This window comes from Chelmon rostratus, chromosome 15 (assembly GCF_017976325.1).
Source record: "Chelmon rostratus isolate fCheRos1 chromosome 15, fCheRos1.pri, whole genome shotgun sequence".
Classification (NCBI taxonomy): domain Eukaryota; kingdom Metazoa; phylum Chordata; class Actinopteri; order Chaetodontiformes; family Chaetodontidae; genus Chelmon; species Chelmon rostratus.
This window is the reverse complement of record NC_055672.1, coordinates 3,615,687-3,637,606: the sequence shown is the minus strand read 5'-3', so window position 1 is coordinate 3,637,606 and position 21,920 is coordinate 3,615,687. Positions and strand designations below refer to the sequence as shown.

Genomic DNA, 21,920 nt, shown 5'->3' with positions numbered 1-21,920 from the left:
GGTGAAAGGCAATTCTGTCACAATATATGTGGTATCATATTCACATGACATCCCAACACATGCAAAATAGTGTAGACATACTTAGTGGTAGTAGTCGTGTATATGTGTGTGTATAAGAGTTAGTGGCAATTTGATTTGAATATCACAAACATCTTACGTAACCCTCAACTCCTTAAGGACTGCTCTTCATCTCTTGGCCAATTAGGGTTTCAGATTCTCTGCTCTTTGACATGTGTAGCAGGTTCCATAGTCGCGGCACCTTCAGCCTCCCATACATCAGCCTCAGACTGTTTCACTGTCAATCAAGGTAACTCTCTGCAGTATTACATAACTGCAGAATGACAGCAACTGTTGCTCAAAACAGACGGCTTTGAGAGAACATCTCTGAAACGCTGAACAGAGGATCCAGCTTAAACAGGAGTTATCATATTGTCAGCAAAGGATTTATGTTACACATTATCCTGTTCCACTTTTAAAAAAGCACTATAATCTGTTTGCATTTTCTTCTATCCGCCATCTTAAGTGGAGGTAATGCTTTTTTTTTTTCCAGTGGCATCTCATTTTGCAACAAAACCCTTCACTGGTTTTTAGGACTCTTTACGGTGTTGTGTGAACTACACGCATTCAAAGTCAAATATAAGCTGTGAGAGTCTGAGAATTTAGCAGCTCATTCGTTTGCTCGGCTCCGTCCTTAAAGAGCTATCTGAGGGTACAGTAAGTGGAATATATAAAAACACAAGGTAGGCTACAATTGCACTTGTTTCATAGAGTAAAAAGGACTGTAAGAGAGGAGTAAATGGAATGAATAACTCGGGGTGAGCTCCTCCTCTTCATATGAACCCCTCTTATGCTGCCAGGGTTATACACGTTAGAGGCATACTTCATTGCTATGTTATGTGCTATTCTATGCATTGTATCATTCTTCTAAAAGACAGTGGCACATCTAGCATTAGATGGTATGGCTTGTTCAGATCAAAGTGGACTCTGCTGAGTGGACGGATGGGGCCAGCAGTGTCCGGCTGAGCTCAGCCTCAGGACTATTTGAATCTGCACAGATACTCGCGGGTCATCTGAGGGAACGTAACTCGTCAACAATGTGATCGCTCTCTGTTTGTCTGCCAGCTAAAAACAAAACGATCGCTTCGTTCAAAGTAGCTGGCTGTTGACAGCGCTGACAGAGAAGCATCAGTGAATATTTCAATAATTGTGAGCAATCGCAAGCATTTCCATGATAGATTATGGATTTAAAGTATGTATTTAAAGTAATATTACTTCAGTATGTGCACACTTCAATGTGCATTTAAGTGTTCCTCGTCAGTATCAATTCACTCAGGACAAATTTAGTTCCCCTTGAGCCAAAGATTGTTAATTAGTCTGCATCATACACTGCTGACCCCATAATGAATGAAAGCCATTAAATCTCCAGAGATTGTGACAGGGTTCCTACACATTTCAACATCTGATATCTACTTATTTAGCACGCTTTTACTTTGAAATGCTGGTTTGTTTGATTATAATATAAGTGGGTCTCGAACTCCCCAAATACGCAGCTGCGCAAATGACAGCACAAATGGTCATTTCCACACAAATTAACCACAGCTCATCAAACACATTTTCTTTGAAGTTAAAGAATTTCAAATGCTGTGCAGGAACCCTGATAAGAGGAAGACATGCATAGAACATTAGTGTGACACACAATCGCAGAGCAAACAGTAGCATAACTACCCATTTAAAAAGGACATAAAGTCTGATCCTCTGCAACATCACACCACCGATACAAAGCCTTACACCTTTCACTGCAGGCTCTACTCAAGTACCCAAACCTAACCCAACCGTTGACCGAATCAAGGTTTTCCCAGATTATTTCTTTTCCCCTTGTCCTGCCCAAAAGCATTGACCCAAAATACATATAAAACAAAACAAAACAAACCATGGGAATGTTCACACTTATTACAAATGCAATAAATGAACATTTTGGCCAAAATGGTGCAGTGAGTGATCCACACCTGGCTGCAGTGACGCGACCTGGTTTCCTACTGTTAACTAGCAGCATTATAATAAACAGAACACAGTGCGCTGCGGGGACGTTTGTGGTGGACATGTAACCTCTGTGATTCAGTGTGTTTCCTGACGGCCTCAGCTGTTTTCTAACACTCTGCTGCAGGAACTGAAGTCTGCTTTATTGCACTTTCATTAGATTCACTTTAGGAGTCTTAAAATAAAGCACTGGGAAGGCGTTTTGCTATGTGATTAATGGCATCATTCATCAGTTGTCTTCAGCCAACAGGCTGTCCAATGTTTACAGCTCTATGGCCAAGCGCTCCCTCTGCTGCAGCGTGGCACGCAGACAAGATAACAGGTGGGCCACGGATTGGGTGACAACAGAGGAGGAGCGATTCTTGAGAAACCCCACCAGGGAGCCCACCAGAATCACACGGCTATCCATGCCTGTCCAGAAATAGAGGCATTAATTTGCCAACTGTGATAAACAGAAACGCGCAAGCTGTAGGACTGTGTGGTTGGAAATTCCCTTTAATTGTGAAAGTCTCATAGCTTGCAGGCTTAGTGGCGTAATCACATTGGTTTAAAGATGGAGTCTTGTGTTGCGTTATGTTTCAGATTTCTCTGCGGCTGTGAGCTACTCTCATCTCTCGATAAACGTCGACAGTAATTTAAATTAACACAGGTGACCACATCAGTTTGCCACTTCCATCTGATCCACATGACAGCTAACTTGCTTAAGTGCTAACTGCAGAGTTAATGGAAGTGAGGCAAACAGCCATGCCATGACATAGCTGGCTTTTGATGGGGGCTGTCGCTGTTTAAAAGCTCACCTGCACTCAATGTTTTTATGCCACGAAATTAGGAAACAAAGTCACATAGAACATAAATAAAAAATGGATAGCAGCAGTTTCTGCAGATGCATGTGGTGTGAACACACTGACCATTATAGCGGAGTGTTCAGTACATAAACCTTGTACCCTCCCCGTCCCTCCCACAGTGGTTTCCTTAGAGTTAAATAAGACAGATGGAGGCAGTGGACATACAGATTCTATCACGGATCAAACAGGTCAGGCTGTCCCTGCAGCTCCAGCTGACGGTTGAATAGCTCGATCTCTTTGTTGGCCTCTGTGATGTACTCTTTAATAAACTCCTCCATGTCTGCAGTAAGAGCAATGTAAGGGAAACAGCAGCACAATCACCACACGCAACAATACAGATGCAAGAAGACCTTCACAATGCTTCATGGTCACTGCTTCCTTTGGGTCAAAAAGATCACATCTCTATTTGTAAGTTAACAGAACACATTTTCACATACAGTTAGAGTTTTATGACCTGCACTGACTCACATCAACTGTATGTACACTAGGTATGTTCATGTTAAACTGATTTAAGTGTGCCAGTTTCTTTTTTTGAGCCTCTGAAATATGAAAACTCGTCAGTACAGTATTACAAACCTGAGCGACAAATTAAGATATAGTCCAGGTTTTATAACAGGCAGTAACCACTATGAAAAGGATACTGGGATGGAGGTTCCTTTTCTCTCCAAAGATGTCAACATATTGATAACCATTGTAGAAGTAGCCTGGTGGTAGTGGATCCAAGTGCCTGGTGATCTAAACAGAGACATATAATAGGTTCTGTGATGATCTACAACAGTTTCTGACCCGGCCCAAGATCTCTTAGAAGATAAATAAATTCTCCAAGCAGACAAACAAAAAAGCATCAAACCACTTTGGCACATGTTTAGTGAGGCTTGTGTCCATCATCAAATATTTTAATACCTTTTTTTTGCTTTAGCATTGGCATTTATTGTAAATAAATTTAAAGGTAGCCTGCAGAGTTTTTTTTTGCAAACAAACACAGTAATGTTTACATTCATTGTTTGTCACAAAGCACACATCCATATAACCCTGCAGCCTAACAGATGCAAAGAAAATTATTGGGGAATATTTTAAAACCTGTATTATTTACATCAGCTTCTTCTTCGTCTTTTGTGGACAAACTGCTAAATGCTAAAAAACTGCTAAACTGCTAAAAAGCATGAAACTATCAGCCGGGACGTGCATGTGTGGATTGCATGCTTGCTAGTAATTAAATATAGGCACAAACAAAGCAGGTGCTAGCTCATAAAAATACTGTTCCTAGTTGATGCCAGAGGAGCTTTAATGCAGTTCTGTCCACACAAAGTTCACAGTGGTAAATAAAAAATTACATTTTATATAATTATAAATACACTCACATGTATGTGTTTGATTTCTTGTGATGTAAGGGTATTTTTAGTCTTCCTCGGCTTCTTTGTCTGCCTCTGTAAACACCAAACAGAACATCAGCTTTGTGGTTACACAACAGTTTATTTTCTTATACCAAGAATGTCAAACCTATTCCACAAAGGGCCGCGTGGCTGCAGGTTTTCGTTCCAACCAATCAAGGGATCACTTAATTATCAGCTGAAGACTGAGATAGGCTGCAGCCACATGGCTCTGTATGGAATAGGTTTGACATGCCTGCCATATACAGTACTTATCTGACGCTACCCATGGTAATAGATATACACGACTCTCGGGCCCCACCTCACACCCAGTGCAAAGTGGAGCACAGCACGGCGCAAGTGTCATTGCTAGCTTCCAACTGATGCAGTTGTTCTTTTCATGCCTAGCATCCATGTTTTGTAAGCAGCAAAAGTACTTGCACCCATCTGTGGACGCATGGGTGCATTAACTTAAAATGAGGTGTAGTCAGGCGCATTGTTGGCTCACTGTTATCTTGAGGCAGCAAAAAAAGGATTGCACTGTGGTCTAAAGTCAATGGCACAGTATTTTCCTGCATTTAAAGGGTGCATTATTCAGATAGTAAGACGCCTGACTCCCACGCCTGCTTCACATCAGGGAGCTTTGGTGGATTCCTGCCACTCCCACATATGATCTGCTTGTGTGTGAAAAGAAAGCGTGCGAGCAGATCTGTTTCCTCAGCAAAAAAATGTTCACTTGGTCGAATGCCCCGTTTAAATAGCAATGCACCAGGTGCACATGCATCTCGCTTTTTAAGGGAATGGGAGGTGACACTGATTGGTTTAATTCATATTATGCCCAACACACACCTATGATTACATGAGAGGCTAAATACAACCCCGTTGCACCCATATTATGCACTGTTTAACCAGCAGGATTGGACTTGGACACACCCTAAATGCTCTTGCACCATTAGCTTTAGACCATGTGCTATAATTGGTTTAAACAGGGGAGTCAGTGTGTACTGGCAACAAAAACATCTAAATGTTATTTTAAATGTCTACCTGCTTGGTGCACAATCTGAGCCAGTCCTTCAGTCCATCCTCAGTGAGGCCAACACCATCAAAGATCAGGAAGCAGGGCGTGCTGGTCTCTTTGGGGCCCGGGGTCAGAGGGTTAATGCTGTGGTCTGGCACGATGCTCAGGCTCCCGCTCACTGTGTTGTAGCTCACCTCCATCAGTTGGTCTGAGTCTGGAGGTTCCAGAGACGAAGGCGCTCACACCCAAGTCGCACATACAGTTCACACCTTGTGTAACACCTGCTACAGCAGCTTCATATGGTAACAACACATGGTGTTGGTGGGGTGTTAATGTATTAACATCCATACAAACTCTCTGTTCCCAAAATGGCTCTCTCACTGGTTCTCAGCACTCACGTGTGTGGTAAAAACGAGACAAACATGTCAAAACCATCCTAACTGAATGTAAAATATGTACCGAAAGCAACAGCTAAGTACAAAAAAAAAGTAAAATAACTAAATATAAAGTGATGTAGATGATACACTGTCCTAAAGACAGTGACTGAGATTCACACTCGACACTAGGGGGATGTGAGTTTTAGGATAAGGATCATACAGTACAGTCTCCACACTCTTCCCAGCTCTCTACAAATATCTGCACGCTCTCTGCTCTCTCTCACCTCACAGGCACCTGCACTCTCTCCTCATGCAACAACTCTACACAATCTTCAAATGAAAAAAGAGTGAGAAAACTATGTGGAGGAAACCAAACCGGTGGACTATGAGCCGACTTCTAAGCACCAGACACCAGAGCAACAACCGAGCAAAATTCCTACCGTCAGGAGCTTCTTGCCTGCCTTGAGGGTAACCTTTTGTCTAATAATTCCCAAAACTGGGAAATGCAAATGCAGGTCAAATATTTACCAAGGAAAGAAGTCACATTTGTTTAGTAAAGCTTAACAAAAGCAAGTTCTCTGGAATTCAAAATCTGATCTGAAAAAATCAAATGAAGATGCGAAATTCCTACCAGAAAATCGTACTTTTCCCCAAACATTGTACACGTTTCCTTGGAAGGGGCTTGGTCTTAGTGATGACCTGAAAGCTACAGAAAAGTGATGAGAGTTTTAGCAGTTAGTATTGTGACACAAAATATAGAACTTAACAATATTAATATACATTTTCCTGAAATGCATATGTTGTTGGAGGGATGTTGTAAGTGCATCCTTTGGGAATACAGATTATTTCACACCAGCCACAAACAATTACTCTGAGACTTCAGTTGTCTCCATATTTGGAGGGAAAGGCAGCTTATGTAATCATCCTCAACCCCTGCCAGCTCATATCTGGAGCTTCTGTCACGTGTAACACTCAAAAAAGGGGGGAGAAATCCTTTCCATCTCACCTTTACAGCGGGTGACAAATAGAGGCCTCTCTAGGGGGCGGTTGAAAGCCACATGGTGCTGGGCAAGGACCACAGACCCAGAACCTGACAAGAAGTTCCCTTTGCACCTGAAACACAGAACACGTGCACATTACACAAATGGTGAGAAAGTTGAGTCTAGTGCAAGCCAAATGTTTGTGCTACATTTTGTCTTTGGCTGCAAACTTGTTTACTCTGCCAGCTGCCCACAGAGAGAGGCCAGCGTATGTGATTTGCTGGTCGCACTGTGGAAGTGGATGATGAATCTGTAAATGCAGATACTCCCATCAGCAGGTGAAAAAGAATCCTCTCTTGGTCGCAGAGTGAAGGACGTGTAAGAAGCATCTCAAACACATTCACGGACATACAAACAAATCAAAGCTTGATGATGAGTAAATCAGAAGGGCCAGACTCTGGCCAGATATCCAGTGAATGATCTGACAGGAGGGTTTAGCAGAGGTTCATATTAGGCTGACCACTGTGGCATGAAGGCTGACTGGACCTGGTCCAAAGGGAAGGAGAACCCCTCTGTGTACATGGAAACTGCATGGCCAACAGCTTGTTACTGTGCTGCCAGGAGGCAGCTGGTGATAGGACACAAGATGGCCTGAGGGGCTTTACAGCAATCAGCAGCCGATACCCCCACCACTGCAGCCGAGTGGCAATTAAACCGCAGGGAGGGAGGCGAGGCAGGACAGACGAAGACCGAGGCAGGAATCAACGCCAATCTGTCACTCAGCGGCCAAAAGGTTGAGTGTGGACACAGAAGGACACACGGGGGTCACAACCAGTAGAGTGAAACATAGGATGAGGGTCTTACCATCCGGGGTAGAGGATGTAACGTGCTCTCAGCATCTGTGGCTCATTGAAGCTGGATTCAGAAAATATCAGATTCACGTCTTCATTCCTAATTAATAAAAAGAAAGAAAAAAACAACTCAATATAAATGTGTTATACCGAAATTATATAAATATGTACACATGACATGAAGAAACCACATAACTTCCTTAGAGAATGTCCTTTATCCATAATGAACTTTTAACTACAAAAATAAAATATTCTTTCAGTATAGAATGCTTTGGGAAATGTTCCTGACACAATTTCTGTGCTAACTGAGCAGTGGTCTGAGCCATCAGATTCAGACACAGACTCAAAAAAGCTGGATAAAATGTAGCCTAAAGATATTTTAGGCAAAGATAAAAGCAGTTAAATGACTGTTCGCAGCATTGATCACAATTCTGTGGGCGCCTACCTGGTGACAGCTCCTCTCTCTGCCAGTATGAAGGCTGCAGTGGGGTTGGCAGAGCGTACCAACTGCTGAACATGCTGCATGAGAGGGTGCTTCTGCTCTGCTGTCAGCCCGGTGAACACCACTGTACTCACAATACCTGACATAAAACCAAGCACACAAAAGGAATATGAATTCCAGGAAAACTGGCTCAATTTCCTGAAAATACAAAACCACATCTGTGAAGCCACTGCAGAAATACCATATCTTACACTAGGTTTGATTTACTGGCAACACTGCTGCTGTGCTCTCCCTGCAGGCTGGATTTTTATGGAAATTGACATTCTGATTCCTTCACAACGATTGGTAAGATACAAAAGGCATACAAAGTAATTCTGTGACAGATTAAACTGTGGTGGTTGCCCCTTGCTCATTCCATGTCAGCTCCACCCGGCCAGGCTTCCTCCCTACTAACCAAATTGGGATTTTTCTGGTTCCAGTAACAAGTATGTCACAGATGATGGCAGTAAAATCTAAAAAAATCTTCAATATGTCACTTCAGAATAGAAGACGGAATTTGAACTGTGTGCTCTCAAACATGAAGTGATGGTTGTAGCAACGCGCTGCTGAACTATCGTGGGTTGGCCCTTTAGACTCCATCTGAAACCTCTAACAACACAAATTGAGCTGTTTTAATGACCTTGTTGAGGTCATTGAAAAAACGATGTTGTTAAGGTCAGTAAGACCTTTTACATCAATGATTTTCTTTCTGCATTTATGTTGCAGCCGGATCACAAGGGTCCTCCACCAATTTTCCTTCAAATGTTCCTTATGTGTCCCATAAAAGTATTAATGAGGGTGACTTGTGTCGTAGTTTATTCCCAGTTTTCAAAGATGGAGGATGATGCTGCTGGCAGATTAATCAAAAAAGCTAACACAGCGTTGTTGCACATCTTCACTTAGTGCTCGTGTTGGACCTCTAATTTACGACTTCACTCGACTGAATATGACTATTATTTTTGTCACATAGCACTTCTCCTCTGACTTAGTTTGACAAACATCGTACATTTCTTGACCTTTAATGGTTCTATTGTACAAACTGACAGCATGATATATTCTTGGAATGGCTTTGTTGAACGGCTTCCAAAACAGCATTACACTTCTGAAAAAATCAATATCAATGAATATCAATAAGGTGTTTCTTCAGTATTCCTGAGAGAAAGTTCATCCTTGATGTATTTTGTTGTTGGGAAACTGGAGGGTAGAACAGTGTAAAGGACAGGACTTACCTTGGCTGCACTGCTCCAACAGCTTAGGGAAGGCAAACCTGAAGTAACAGACAAGAGACAGATGGACGTAAAATAAAAAGTTAAATATACAGTACACTTGAGTGCAGGCTGAGACATCAGTCAAATGCACATTTAGTTTGACTGAGACGGTCACTGCTGCACTTTGGATAGATGCACTGAAAATAGGATGTCTGTACCTGAGCGACACAAATAGAAGAGCTGTGTTTTAATCTATTTAGTTGACAGTCCTCTTTATTTTAACCCATGTCTTGTTCCAAAATATCATCACTAACAATAACTCTATTTATGACTAATGGGTGCTTGCCAAAGTTCTACAGCAATAAACAGGCTAATTCCATGTTACAGCCCCTGGCTAGCAACCCGGTTATCAATCTTGAGCCTTTTTTCAGAGGATGACATCATGACTATGACTGGCAACTGACCAATGTAAAAGCTTTCTGTAATCTCATTTAATCTTAACATAATTTATCCTGAGTTTTCAAATCGATCAGTGTTATACGCCACTTTCTGAATAACTGTTGTGAGCCAAGTCCCCCTCCAGCCACCACAAACCCTCCCCTGCAGCTCTTAGGGAGCCTGCAGGCTGAGGCATCAGCAATTTGAAAGGCATTTATCTTTCCTGTTCTGATGTAATGAACTGTCTACATTCATCACAAAGAATGGATCATGACTGACTGATGAGCTTCACTGAGGAGGGTGTGCTGGTCGCCCATGTGGACCTGGGGGATTAGAGGGCTATGCTGAGTGGGTTGACAGGCAGGTCAGACCTAAGCTGGGCTAACCACACCCAATTAGCGCCATAGTGGGGCTCCACAGACCTCCACACAATCTATGGCAACAGACAGTGATAGGGGGCTTGTTGAAGATGCCTCAAATGGAAAAGTCAGTGCTAACCACATTGCTAACTAAACCTCTTATTACACATTTTTCCACTGCTGAGCCAAGTGGGGCTTGCCAGAGTTTTATTGGAGAGTCATCACAACATGTTTATAGCACAGGATCCAAAACACATTTAAGATTCATTATTAAAGTTGAGCTCAGTAAACAAATCATCTTTTCCAAAGGACTGTGGGAGTTTTCCTGATCCTGTATATATGCTCCAGTATTCAGGAATGTTACTGTGCAGAATCACATTATCATAGTTCTCACTACTTTAATGAGTTAGCAGGGCATTTGTTGTAACATCATTCAATTCAGTTCAATTCAATTTCTGATGAAGAAATACGGCAGCAATGGTTGTTGTAAAAACTAGACCCTCTTGAGTGACTTCATCTGTATGTAAGAATCAGTGGCCATCCCAGCTTGGCTGTGCAGTGGAAAACAGCCTATTAACCGGAGTGGTATGTCATATTGTGTGGAGCAGCTCAGTCAATCTCCGACAGTGACAAGCTCCGTAAGCTACATCTAAAGCCTGTAACAAAAGGAGAGTGAGATTAAATGTAGGACTGATCCTCTCTGTAAAAGTCGACCTCGTCCTGGAAACCTCCAGTGCTTCAACAATTTATCAACATTCGGCCCCGTCTGTCATCATCTGGTCCATATGTTACTTGAGAATATAACTGCATGAAACCTCCAACTGGAATTTCAGGTTATGTCACTGGTATGTTTCAGCTTTTTTAACCTTTGCAAACTTTGCAAAATAGGCCAAAAATATGGCTAAATAAATAGCTAACATTGGTTGCTAGCTGCTTACCTTTGTGGCATGCAACTACATTTATTGCGACTGAAGACAAACCAGAAAAGCAGCCGCCAGTACGAGGAAAAAATACAAGCTATTTGGTAAAAATGTATGTTTTTGGAACATACTGAGCATACAGACAGACAGCAAAGTAGATTGTGCTGCAGGAGTGATTTGAGTAGTTTGTGGTTGTGAAACTGGGTCACCAAATCCATTGTAACTGCTGTGAATCCTGGTTGACTGAGCTGCCGCTCTCTGGATAAAGCTGCAAACTTTTCTGAGCCATGTTTCACACCTACAGGTGGGGTGTTTTTTCAACTCATTGGACAGATTTCTGGTGAAGTATTCAGTATGCAGTCAATACAAATTTCATACATACAGCATCCGCCGTCCATTCATTGGGAAACTGATAAAAACATTGGCACAACAGGTGCTGCTTGAGGACACATACTGAAGGGCTGAGTTTGCTAGGTGAGACATGAAATTGGTCTTTGGATCACAACAGGATAGAATTATTCATCTTTTCAATTCAGTACACTGTCATCATCTTACACCGAAGTTCAAAATATGTAATTTGAGAGTGATTTGATTTTAACTGTTTTTATTCTAACCAAGCAATCAAAATTCTGGAACCTTTTCTGCTGTACATACAATGTGAGACACCTTAAACTGTACACTGACATCTTTGTTAGGTCTCTCAGGGTTGAGACCAGATTTACTGAAGCAAGAAATATCACCTGTGCTCCATACAGGAGGCGAGAGGGTCCACACAAGCAGTTACAGCGCCGATGGTGAAACACGCTTGGACAACTGGGTCAGGGTGGAAAAGCACCGCCTGGACCACATCCAGAACATCTGTGTATCTGTGCAAGTGGAACATTTACAAGTGAATAAGTCATTATACACTGAAAAAGAACAGTAAATGAATTCAGTCTTTTCTTTTTCTAGTTTCATTAAATGCTGTCTGTTATTGTTAGGTTTGATTAGCCCAACATACTGTAAAGGTACAGAGGTCTGATTTTATGTGCTAGGGTGAAATTATTACCATTTATTGCACTGAATGATGAACATCAGACAACATTATTTTCACAATGTTGTATTTCTGGAATGAAATGCTTCCATTTATGTCAGCTCTGCTCTACTGGATTAGTCCTGACCTCTCAGTTCCCATCTGTATCAAACTGATCAGTGGGCTTTCTTACCCAGGAGAGAGCACCAACAGACGGGGTTTGCCTCCTGGGCCTCTCTGGCTCTCCAGGAAGCCGGACAAATACAGCTGCAGGTGAGAAGCCGAGAAGCTGTCACAGCTGTCAGGGTTGTATACCACCCACCTACAGATGAAGTAATAACCAAATTGTATTATTTTTGTCTGTGTTGTTCATGATTATTATTAAACAATCGCAGCATATGTAAGATTAAAAATATTAAGAAAGCAAAAAGGAACAAAAATAGATTGCAAAAGTACGAAATCTCACTGGATGAAATCTCCCACCTTTCACGTTCCTTGTTCAACTGGATCAGGAAGTTGCAGAGTCTCTTCTTGTGGCTTCCTGGCAATCCGCTGATGATGGTAATGACAACCTTTTGACACATTAAAAAACCCACATCAGTCTTGAATAGTACCAGCTGCACTCAGGATGACACAGGTGACAGCATTCCCTGAAGAAACCGGATTTTTTTTTCTTTTCTTGTCAACATTTTTCAAACGAGGACGCTCCACTGCACTCCAGTCAATACACTCACCTTGTCTCCCTTACTGTTGGTTGGATTCCTCAGCTCTGCAGAGGGGAAGAGCACCCCCAGGTGGTCGTACAGAATGGGCTCCTGACCAATACTACTCAAAGCAAAGTGCTGAAGAAACCTGGCACAGACCAGAATACAACAACCAGTAAGCAGAAATCAGAAATGGGGTAACAACTCACTGGCCTGACTACATAAAAAAAGTATTTTGGCACTAAGCATGTATTTGTAAGGCAATAGACAAAAATGAGGACTATAATTTTACAAAGTGCAACCATTTTTTAAGCCAAGAGTTGAAGTTTCCTTTCACCACCTTGTTGTTTGCATTTGCTCCATTTTTTGCAGTAGATATTTATACAAAAGCACAAAATTTCCCACAATTTTTATCTCTACTGGAACAAAGCAATGACAAATCAGACTGATTGCAAAAGGGAGCAACTCATTTTATAAGTAATGGACAATATGTGTACTTTGGCTCCCTAAGGTTATCCTTGCATGTGGTCCTCTTTGTTTGAGGCACAATGGCAGGAAAGAAAACGTGTGTGCACTGTTTTATTTTTATTCAGATACTGAAGCTAAATTATCTTACAGACTTTCTCTCAGCAGAAAAGACCGTCCCAGTGTGGATGGTCACCACTGATGAATACACTGCATCTTGAGAGACAGGCCTAAATCCTATTTTGGGAACACTTACCACAATTAAGCAATACCTAGCATCAGTTTTCATTACTTGTTTGGTCCAATTACACAGCACTGTGAGTGACTTGAGTGTGTACTAACATGTCCTGCTCTGGCAGCTGGCAGTATGAAGTCTTCAGGCTGCCTCTGCGTTTGGCCACTGGTGGCTCCTGACTGTCGTGCAGCTTCTGGAGTCTGCTGTGCCTGAGAGAAAAAAGTCAGAGTTAACCTTAATTAACAACCTTATATAACATCTGAAAGGCTGACTCATTATTAAACAGAAGTACACTGTGTTAACAATGGTATTATTATGTCTCAGACAGCTTATAAGAAATCTGGTGACATGATGAGAGAGGGGCTTGGTAAAACATATTCAAATGGTAGAACTGTGCCCCTGTTTATCATGCTTTTACTTGATACTTTTACTTATTTGATCAAATAAGATCACAAACATTATATGAAAGTGTCTTTGTTACTTCAAAGGCAAAAAATCAAACTGGAATCAGCACACAGACAACTGATCTTAGGCTGTGAAGGAGAGTCATCTTACATGTTTTTATAGTTTGAGGTCAGGTGCTCTTGGTCCACCAATTGCAGAGTGAGTCCAGATTCAGAACTTTGCCACACTGACAAAACCTGAAACCAAGAGAGAAAAGGTTCATACAACTGGAGATATATCTTTAATGAGATCAAATGAAGAAAAAAGAGGCTAAAGACATTTATTTATTAATTTTTACGATGATGGATTATCCATGAACCGACACGAAACCAAATCTTAATCTTGTATTTCGTCCACAAATCATGGTGGTTCAAACCAAATATATTCAGTCCTACAACAACTATTTTTGGGAAATTACTAACATGTATTACTATGTACTAATATACATAGTGATAATGTTGGAATAATGATTTTTAATCATGATAAGAGACTGTTAGTACAAATCAGCCATACTCAGATGGTCCACATATATCTTCAGTCTCAGACCCTGTCAGCAGTCACTGCTCCTACCTTGGAATAGAAGGCCCTGTGGCTCTTAGACCTGGGCTGAAGAGCAAAGACCAGACACTGGTCGGAGCTGTGGAGAGGGAAGGGGAGGTGAGGGAGCAGGCTGCTCTCATACTCCACAAAGAGAGACGCCACAGCACTGGAGTTCTGGTAATAAGAGAACATACAAATCACACACAAGTCAGTACCGGACATTCAACTGCAAATGGTTTCATATCACGTTTTAGAATTTTGTAGGGAGGCAAAAAAAGCACAGCCTTTAAAAAAATCATTCATGTACTAAGTAACAGCAGACATCGTGTCACATCACATATAAAAATTACCGGATCATAGAACTTGATGGTGCTGATGTGATCCTTGGACAGGCTAATACTTCCATATTGAGAATGGATGAAGAGGAGTCCCTCAGAGAAGAAAATTATTTTCCCTGAGATTAACATTGAAGAAATATTAAAAATGATGCAGAATTGCAGCTCATTTTCACATTACATCACAAAAATAACTTGTCATGGTATTGTCATATACAAATGTTAATATTAGTGTCACCTTCTTCATGTGTGGAGAGCTGGCTGCTGGAGGACACATATGCAGCATCTGCTACGGTCAGAGCAGTCCCCAGACAAGTGCCTTCCTCTGTCTGCTGAAGACACATACTGAGTGATGAGGCCACATGCTCATACGTTCATAAGCATGTATTCACACACTGCGTAAAGCTACATAAAGCTTCTGAACTTACCTTAGCAAGATGCTGGGCTTGCTCAGATTGCTTGACATCAGACTCCATCTAAAAGTAACATGACCATAAAACTTTTGATAACAATATTGGAAAAAAATTCAACATTTTACTCATTAACTAAAGATGACACATGTTTTTCTGAAAATAAACTTAACTGCGAAATTAATCTAGACTACGTAACTCTGTCTGTATCCAAACATTATGTTTATCATATTCATCTGAACTCGACTTTCAGCTCTGCACATACCAGCCAGCATGCATAGCGAGGCACAGATGTAGTCAGGATTGTGTAGCAGCTGTCTGAGGACACAGTGCCATCTGCAGGAGAAGAGACAGGCTTTTTTAAAATTCAGCATAGACAAACAAGACAAAGAAAGACAAACATGACAAGATGAATCACAAATGTGATTTTCAGGGCAGCAAATTGGCCTTTTTTAGACTAGCGCTGTTGTTCCAAAATGACTTTTGCCATTTTCTGTTGGCAGTGACCTGTGGCTTTGTGCTGCTTATATGTAAATCTAATTTCCTTTGTGGAATCAATCAGCAATCTATTCTAACTAGGCTTAATCGAATCAATACTGTACCTTTATGTTGAATGTTGATGCTGGACTCCAAGAAGGATTCAGAAAAGACCACAGAGCCCAGGTCCCCTCCATCCCACTGCAGGTCTGGGATATCATGGACAGTCATGGAGGCCTTAGAAAAAAGTACAATTAGTCAAGATTTTTAAAAAAGAGGTACATTTCAGTGTATTCTTTGGTCAAGTACAAAAATATTCTTCTCCAACGTACTGTTTTTACAACATAACGGCTTTCTTCATCAGTCAGAGGGATGATCCTGAAAAAAAAACAGCCTCTTTAGGTCTGAAAGGTTTTATAAAAACACAACCTGAGTGTGTATTTCTCAAATAACACAAGGAAAATTTCAAGGAGCTGTGTCAAAAAAACACTAATGTTTACAGACAGAACTGCCTAATGCCCACCTTCCTTGTTTATTTACTGCCTGAATGTTGAATTCACATTTGGACCTGAGGAGAGAAAAGACAGAATCAAGCCACTTCTAAGAGTACATTTCATTTCATTTCATGCTTGGCTGAAAGACTCATACAGTGGACAACAGCAGAAAAAAATAAAATCAATCTGTACCTGAGAGAACTGCGGTACTGACTTAAATTCACTGAGTCCAAAGCCACTAGAAAGGTGTTCTCTGCCACATCCTTAGCCTGCAACAACAAGTATTTATTAATGATCAACTATACAAGCACAGGACATACTGCAATAATTTTTCTTCTTACCTTGGTAGCGCTGGTGGTGCAGGAGTAGCATTTAATTCCTGACAGGACTGCTTGAACAGCAGCGGAATAAATCTGTGACAAAAGTCTGAAAAGCAAAAAGTCTTTCATTCAGACATTCTTTACATTTAACAATGGCCGAATAGCTTAGAGGGAAATATTACTTATGAAATCCAAAATTAAATCACTTACAAGACTTCTGTTTTCTTTTGCTCTGTGGTTTGATTTCCTGTGGGTGAAACACAGCGAGTGTAAAGAAATTCTATATTAACAGTACAAATTATGGATGGGTAATATGGCCAAAATCTTCAATCTTCAATTGTTTAAATGACCATAAGGAGGAGCAGGGGGACACATCTGTAATTGTTGCATTGATATCAATACTGCATGTATTTGGACGTGTCTGCAATGTTACCAAAAGAGTAGAGAACAATATAAAGGTCAGCAGAAAATAGTACTGAGCAGCTACACTCCATGCAACATCATCAACACAGCCACTTGGGCTTGTTATGCGTTTAGTTCAGCAGTTTCTAATGAAGGGATAGTAAGTACTACTGGGTTAACAAACTAAGCTCTGCAGCAGGGTTTCCACTGAAATGTGATTCTGAGGACATCAATGCTAAAAAATCTAAGTTACAGAGTGAAACCTCACCAAGGTAAGGTGTGTGGGTGGTCCCGAAAAAATAGGTTCGAGAGCAGGCCAGAGGTCCCTTGGGAGCCACACACTGCAGAATCTAAAGGACAGAAAAAGTGTTTCTTTTGAAAACTGCGTTCATGGCATGTTCCCACTTCACAAACAACACAGAAAAAAGTGGAGCAAAATGACCCATATCTCATATCTACAGGAGACATAGGATCAGCAATCACGTGTCCTGGTACAAGATGATGAAGATGATTTATTGCATCACTGCTCTGCACATCACTGGTTATGCTGCATTATTTCACCAGGTGGTGCTGTAGGCCAGTTCTGCTCTTAAACTTGAGCAGTGTGATTTATGAAATATTAGGTACACACAATGGAAACATTACATTAATGCCACATGAAATGCAGAGGAGTTTTCGCAGTGGTAGGTCTTCTCTGCTGTAAGCACTCTGGCAGGTGTCCAGCCGCTGACAGAGATCCTATAGTATTGCACTGTGTGTTTTCACATCACACTTCTCACCATGTGTCTGGCTGCAGAACCTCGAGGGCCTGTGTTGCGGACCTGATGACTCTCTGAGGGAAAGTTGAAAGAATAACTCTCCAAATCCTCTGAGCAGGAATGTTTCCCAAACAACACAAAGGGCTGCTGACTTTTACTGAAATAAAGAAACATTTGATTAAGCAATTGTATTTTTCTTTCTAGGAGACTACAGATGAACATCATCTCAGTAATCAAACATTGCTGTATATGAAGAATACCTTTTATCTGTGATGTTGCTTGAGATCAGTCCATGTGAGTAGTAAGTGCGGAATGCCTGTGGATTGATGAGAATACACTTTATGCAGACACTTAGCTGAAGACTAAGACCAGACACTGAACAATGCCATTTGAAAATATTCTTTTCATTTCTTGTAAACGACATAAACTTCACCACAGATGCAATAGCAGTCACTGAAGCAGACTTGATCAGCATCCAGTCACTATTCCTTTGTCCCCCTACACACCATCTCTGTTTGCATGCCCATGTTCCATTTGCAGGAAGATGAATTGCACTATTATACTCTCTAATGATGGCACATCCATGCTGACTTATGATACTCAACTACTAATAAATGAAGTGCAGGAGGATAGAGGAAGCATGATACTAATTTAAGCATGATTTTGCTGTTATTTTAACATTACTCTTGATCATACTTAACACACAATCCTTTCATGCACTTTTCTCATACTGTATTGTATTTTCACAGTTAAACCAAATGATCTTTGACCTAAAGAATGGAAAATATGAAAAAAAACATACATGTTGTTTTTGTAATGCTTTTTGATGACAACGAAACAGCACAACTCACAGAAAGGGCTGGTTGATCACTCACTGTTATTAATCTTCTCTTCATATAATGAGTGAATGTGTTTAATATCTTACTTTGTGAAGAAAATCTTATTATTCATTTTGAGAAAGATTTGTCAGTATAACTTTAATAACTGCTTATTATACTTTCTGCTTATTTACAACTTTCTGTTGAAAGGCAGTAAAGTACTGTCCAGAGACTGTGGTGATAAACATACCTCTCCTGCCTGCGCTTCAGATAGCTCCAAGATGGAGAGATGGCTCTCCAGGTCCATGCTGGAGAAAAACCCACTCCACTGCTTCTCAAAGTTTACCAAGTCCTAAAATACAAACAAACAGCACCAAGGTTAGAGTTCATATCATACTGAATGGTCGTGTTCATGTTTAAATATGTCTGCTGATAAGACAAAAAATAGCAACATCATTTAAGACTAAAACAGTTGATTATCAAAATCAATTGATTCTACTTCAACTGACTGAATAACCAACAACGCCCTAAGAATGTGAACATCTTTAGATATTGTAACTGTGATGGTCAAGGATGATAAATAATTAGAATTTCCTTGATAAAAAAAAATAATTACTGATTATTCTTAATGACTACCATGTATTTTCTGGACATCATTTTAGAAAAAGGTCGTCAGATGTCACAGGTAGGCCTTGTAGTTAAATGCGACAGAATCCTGTCAAAGTTAGAACAGCTGATGAAAAAAGAAAGTATTTTACCTCTGTGAAGACATTATCCAGGGACACTGGGTCAAGTCTGTTGTAAACCTGCCACAGCTTCTCACTCATGTCCATTAGCTGGAAAAGCAATGGACAAGTACAATGTAGTGCTACACTTACTTTTATTTGAAATGTATTTCAATTTTGCCACATCAGAGCTCAACAAGTATGTTGTTTCTGATTTATTTTTTAGGTTGAAAGGTACCTTGTATTTCATGGTAAAAAAGCTTCCTCCCCCGATGCCTTCCAGGGCAAACGCTTGAATTAGGGGCCACTTTTCCACCATAAACATATCAAACCTCTGGATGTGTCCTAAAAGCAACAGTAACAGCAGGTATAATTACTTGTGTTGTTGGTGTAATTTTGATGTAAGTGCATGCTGTCAAGTAGCAAAACTGCATTTTATTCTGCCTTACTGAGATGTAATGTCATATTTAACACATGTAAGGAACTAATGTGGAGATTAAAATGGAATGATATATACCCTGGGAGCTGTTAGGTACTCCAATACGATAGCAGTCTTGCACCATTGTGACAAAACTGGAGATTTTGAATTCCTCTGCTGCTTCCTCATCTTCATACTGTGAGCGGAGGCAGGAAAATTACATGGGTGGACAATTAGGAAAAGGACTGAATCTCAGGACAACAATTGCAAATGGCAATCACTGCAACAAAGGTCATATTTAGAATTTTCAGCAATGAAACAGGTCAATCATTACTTTGATATCTGAGTTTCTGAAGCAATGTGAGACAACTAACAGCTCTGAAGAGGCTCAGCCACCTGTACACAAACTGAAGGTACACTGGTATATAAACCAGAACACATTGTTTTAAATTAATGTGCTACTTTCACTGCGCAGCCACTGTAGACAAGGTGTTGCATTTAAATAAACTGTAATTAAAAGGAATGATAGGCCTGTTGGGGGGAAGTAGGCTTTTTAACCTCTGCTTCTGTCATGCAGTAGAGATGCAGGTTCCTCCAGTGGGACACATAGGGCAAGAGGTAACTGTAGTTCACCGGGTTGCAGTACAGATGAACACACTCAGCCTTGATCAGCAGGATTACATCTGTAAAGCGGATAAGTAATTTGTCAGAATAAATAAAAACTAAAGCAAGCACAAAAATATGATTGAAATCTTGTAGACAACACTTGGAAAAACTCACCATCCAGCATTTCTTCAGGAAATTCCTCAAGGACATGTTCCAGATTCAGCTGATTTCGTCCATATAGTCCATAGAACAGGTATTTCGCCAGCTCAGTGCACCCCTCATTATATCTGCTGTCAATCCCTAAATTACACAAAAAAATGACATTAAAATATGTTGTCCGTTTTAGAACGACCATATAAACAGTTTTATTAATATTATTTCATTAACTTCCTTTAGCCTGAGCAGACAGTGTAGCACAGCGCAGGGAACTGGGTCATATAATGAAATAAGGTTTAAAGATAACAAACTTTGCAACTTAACATACCGAGCGAGCACAGGATGCCATCAGGGGTCGCAGTGCCACCCTCGCAGAGCAGAGACTGAACCTGACGCAGGCGACAGCAACTAAAAAAATATAACAATAGAAAGTATATACTATATAGTCAGAATATTTGTTCATTTTTAACATTAACCTCAGATGAATGCCGACCAATAAGTGTCATTCTTAACTGTGGAAACAACAGTTTGATGAAGATAAAGCTCAACACAGGGTCCAGCTTACTTGCTGTATAACCAAAGGACTACTGAACTATTCTATCCACATTAGAAATGGTCAGTTAGCTGGATCTTCTATTTGGATGTTTTCCTCAGCTGAATTTAGCAGTGGGACTGAATCCACTAAAGCATATTTAAAAACTGTATGACAGACTATGACAGATGAGATCATTATTGCTAAGGTCAGTCACCATGATGAGATAGCTTAAGCTTAACATCTTATGACTGCAACACATGTCGAGGACAGTTTTTCCCATAATAAATAGATGCAGTTTTACCATTATGACATTGTTCCAGCACTTGAAATAGTCAGTAAATTATGAGATAATTAGGCATATGTTTTTGTTGATATTTTTTGAGAGTGCAGTACTTTTTCCACAGATGCTTCATAATTCATTAAACATTAGGTAACATTAGCTTGATGATGGCCACAAAAAACAACATTAACTGAGGTGCGGGGGCTTTCTTGGAATGGGTGTTAACGTTGTAAGATATATTACTATGTCGCTTAGCCAGCTTATTAACACTGGCAGTGTAACCTATAACCGGTCGGGCACCTCGCTAACGTTAGCACAATTGCTAACGGAACCGTTGACGTTAATTAGCGATAACTGCTGTTAAAACGGCGACAAATAACGGCTCGCGCTAACGTTAGCCGTGCTAGCTTGACAGCTTCGCCGTTGTCTATAAACCCAATTCGACATTAACATTACCTGACAGCTGGGTTGATTCCCGATAATTTTCCGTTAACTCTCCTTATACCGGCCATTGTAATTAATGTCACGGTTCACGTGATTTACGTATGAAACCGAAAAACGTATATATTTTCAGGCCGAACAACTACATCTTCTTCATCACCCTGGAGAATGTCCACACAAGATAGCATAGCAACGGAGCAAACCATTTGTTATTGAGGGGTGTCAGGAATATCACTATGATGTTTTGGGACAATAATGACAATATGTAGGACTAATTACCATACACTCTAAAACATCACAAACATATATAACACCATATTGCGTATTTAGCGAATAAATCGATGAAAAAATACGAATATATCTGATTTTGCTAGATGGTTTACCCCATTTTACGCTGTAGTACTGCCTTGTTTTGGGCCGTTTGACAGCAGCAGGCAGCAGCACAGGAAGATGGTGCAATC

At 40.6% G+C, this 21,920-nt stretch overlaps 1 protein-coding gene across 2 annotated transcripts; it reads right to left on the bottom strand.

Annotated features, from left to right (window-relative positions):
* Nucleotides 1-499: 499 nt before the first annotated feature.
* On the bottom strand, nucleotides 500-21,614 carry dnaaf9 (dynein axonemal assembly factor 9). Of its 2 annotated transcripts, none has more exons than XM_041954211.1 (37): nucleotides 21,475-21,614; nucleotides 20,532-20,611; nucleotides 20,222-20,347; nucleotides 20,000-20,124; nucleotides 19,541-19,637; nucleotides 19,262-19,368; nucleotides 19,057-19,134; nucleotides 18,549-18,650; nucleotides 17,741-17,796; nucleotides 17,502-17,637; nucleotides 16,991-17,072; nucleotides 16,531-16,567; nucleotides 16,342-16,426; nucleotides 16,193-16,269; nucleotides 16,030-16,074; nucleotides 15,839-15,884; nucleotides 15,632-15,743; nucleotides 15,295-15,365; nucleotides 15,048-15,095; nucleotides 14,858-14,951; nucleotides 14,635-14,738; nucleotides 14,315-14,458; nucleotides 13,856-13,941; nucleotides 13,408-13,509; nucleotides 12,631-12,748; nucleotides 12,380-12,468; nucleotides 12,090-12,218; nucleotides 11,625-11,750; nucleotides 9,189-9,226; nucleotides 7,924-8,059; nucleotides 7,492-7,578; nucleotides 6,654-6,760; nucleotides 6,279-6,353; nucleotides 5,297-5,484; nucleotides 4,244-4,309; nucleotides 3,524-3,617; nucleotides 500-3,162 (listed from the first exon to the last, which is right to left on the bottom strand). In XM_041954211.1, exons 1-37 carry the CDS (start codon nucleotides 21,528-21,530, stop codon nucleotides 3,056-3,058), a joined length of 3,456 nt encoding a protein of 1,151 aa, XP_041810145.1. In that variant the 5' UTR covers nucleotides 21,531-21,614; the 3' UTR covers nucleotides 500-3,055. The 2 variants fall into 2 exon arrangements, with proteins under 2 accessions (XP_041810145.1, XP_041810146.1); XM_041954212.1 differs by having other exon boundaries at nucleotides 14,858-14,948.
* Between the last annotated feature and the right edge of the window lie 306 nt (nucleotides 21,615-21,920).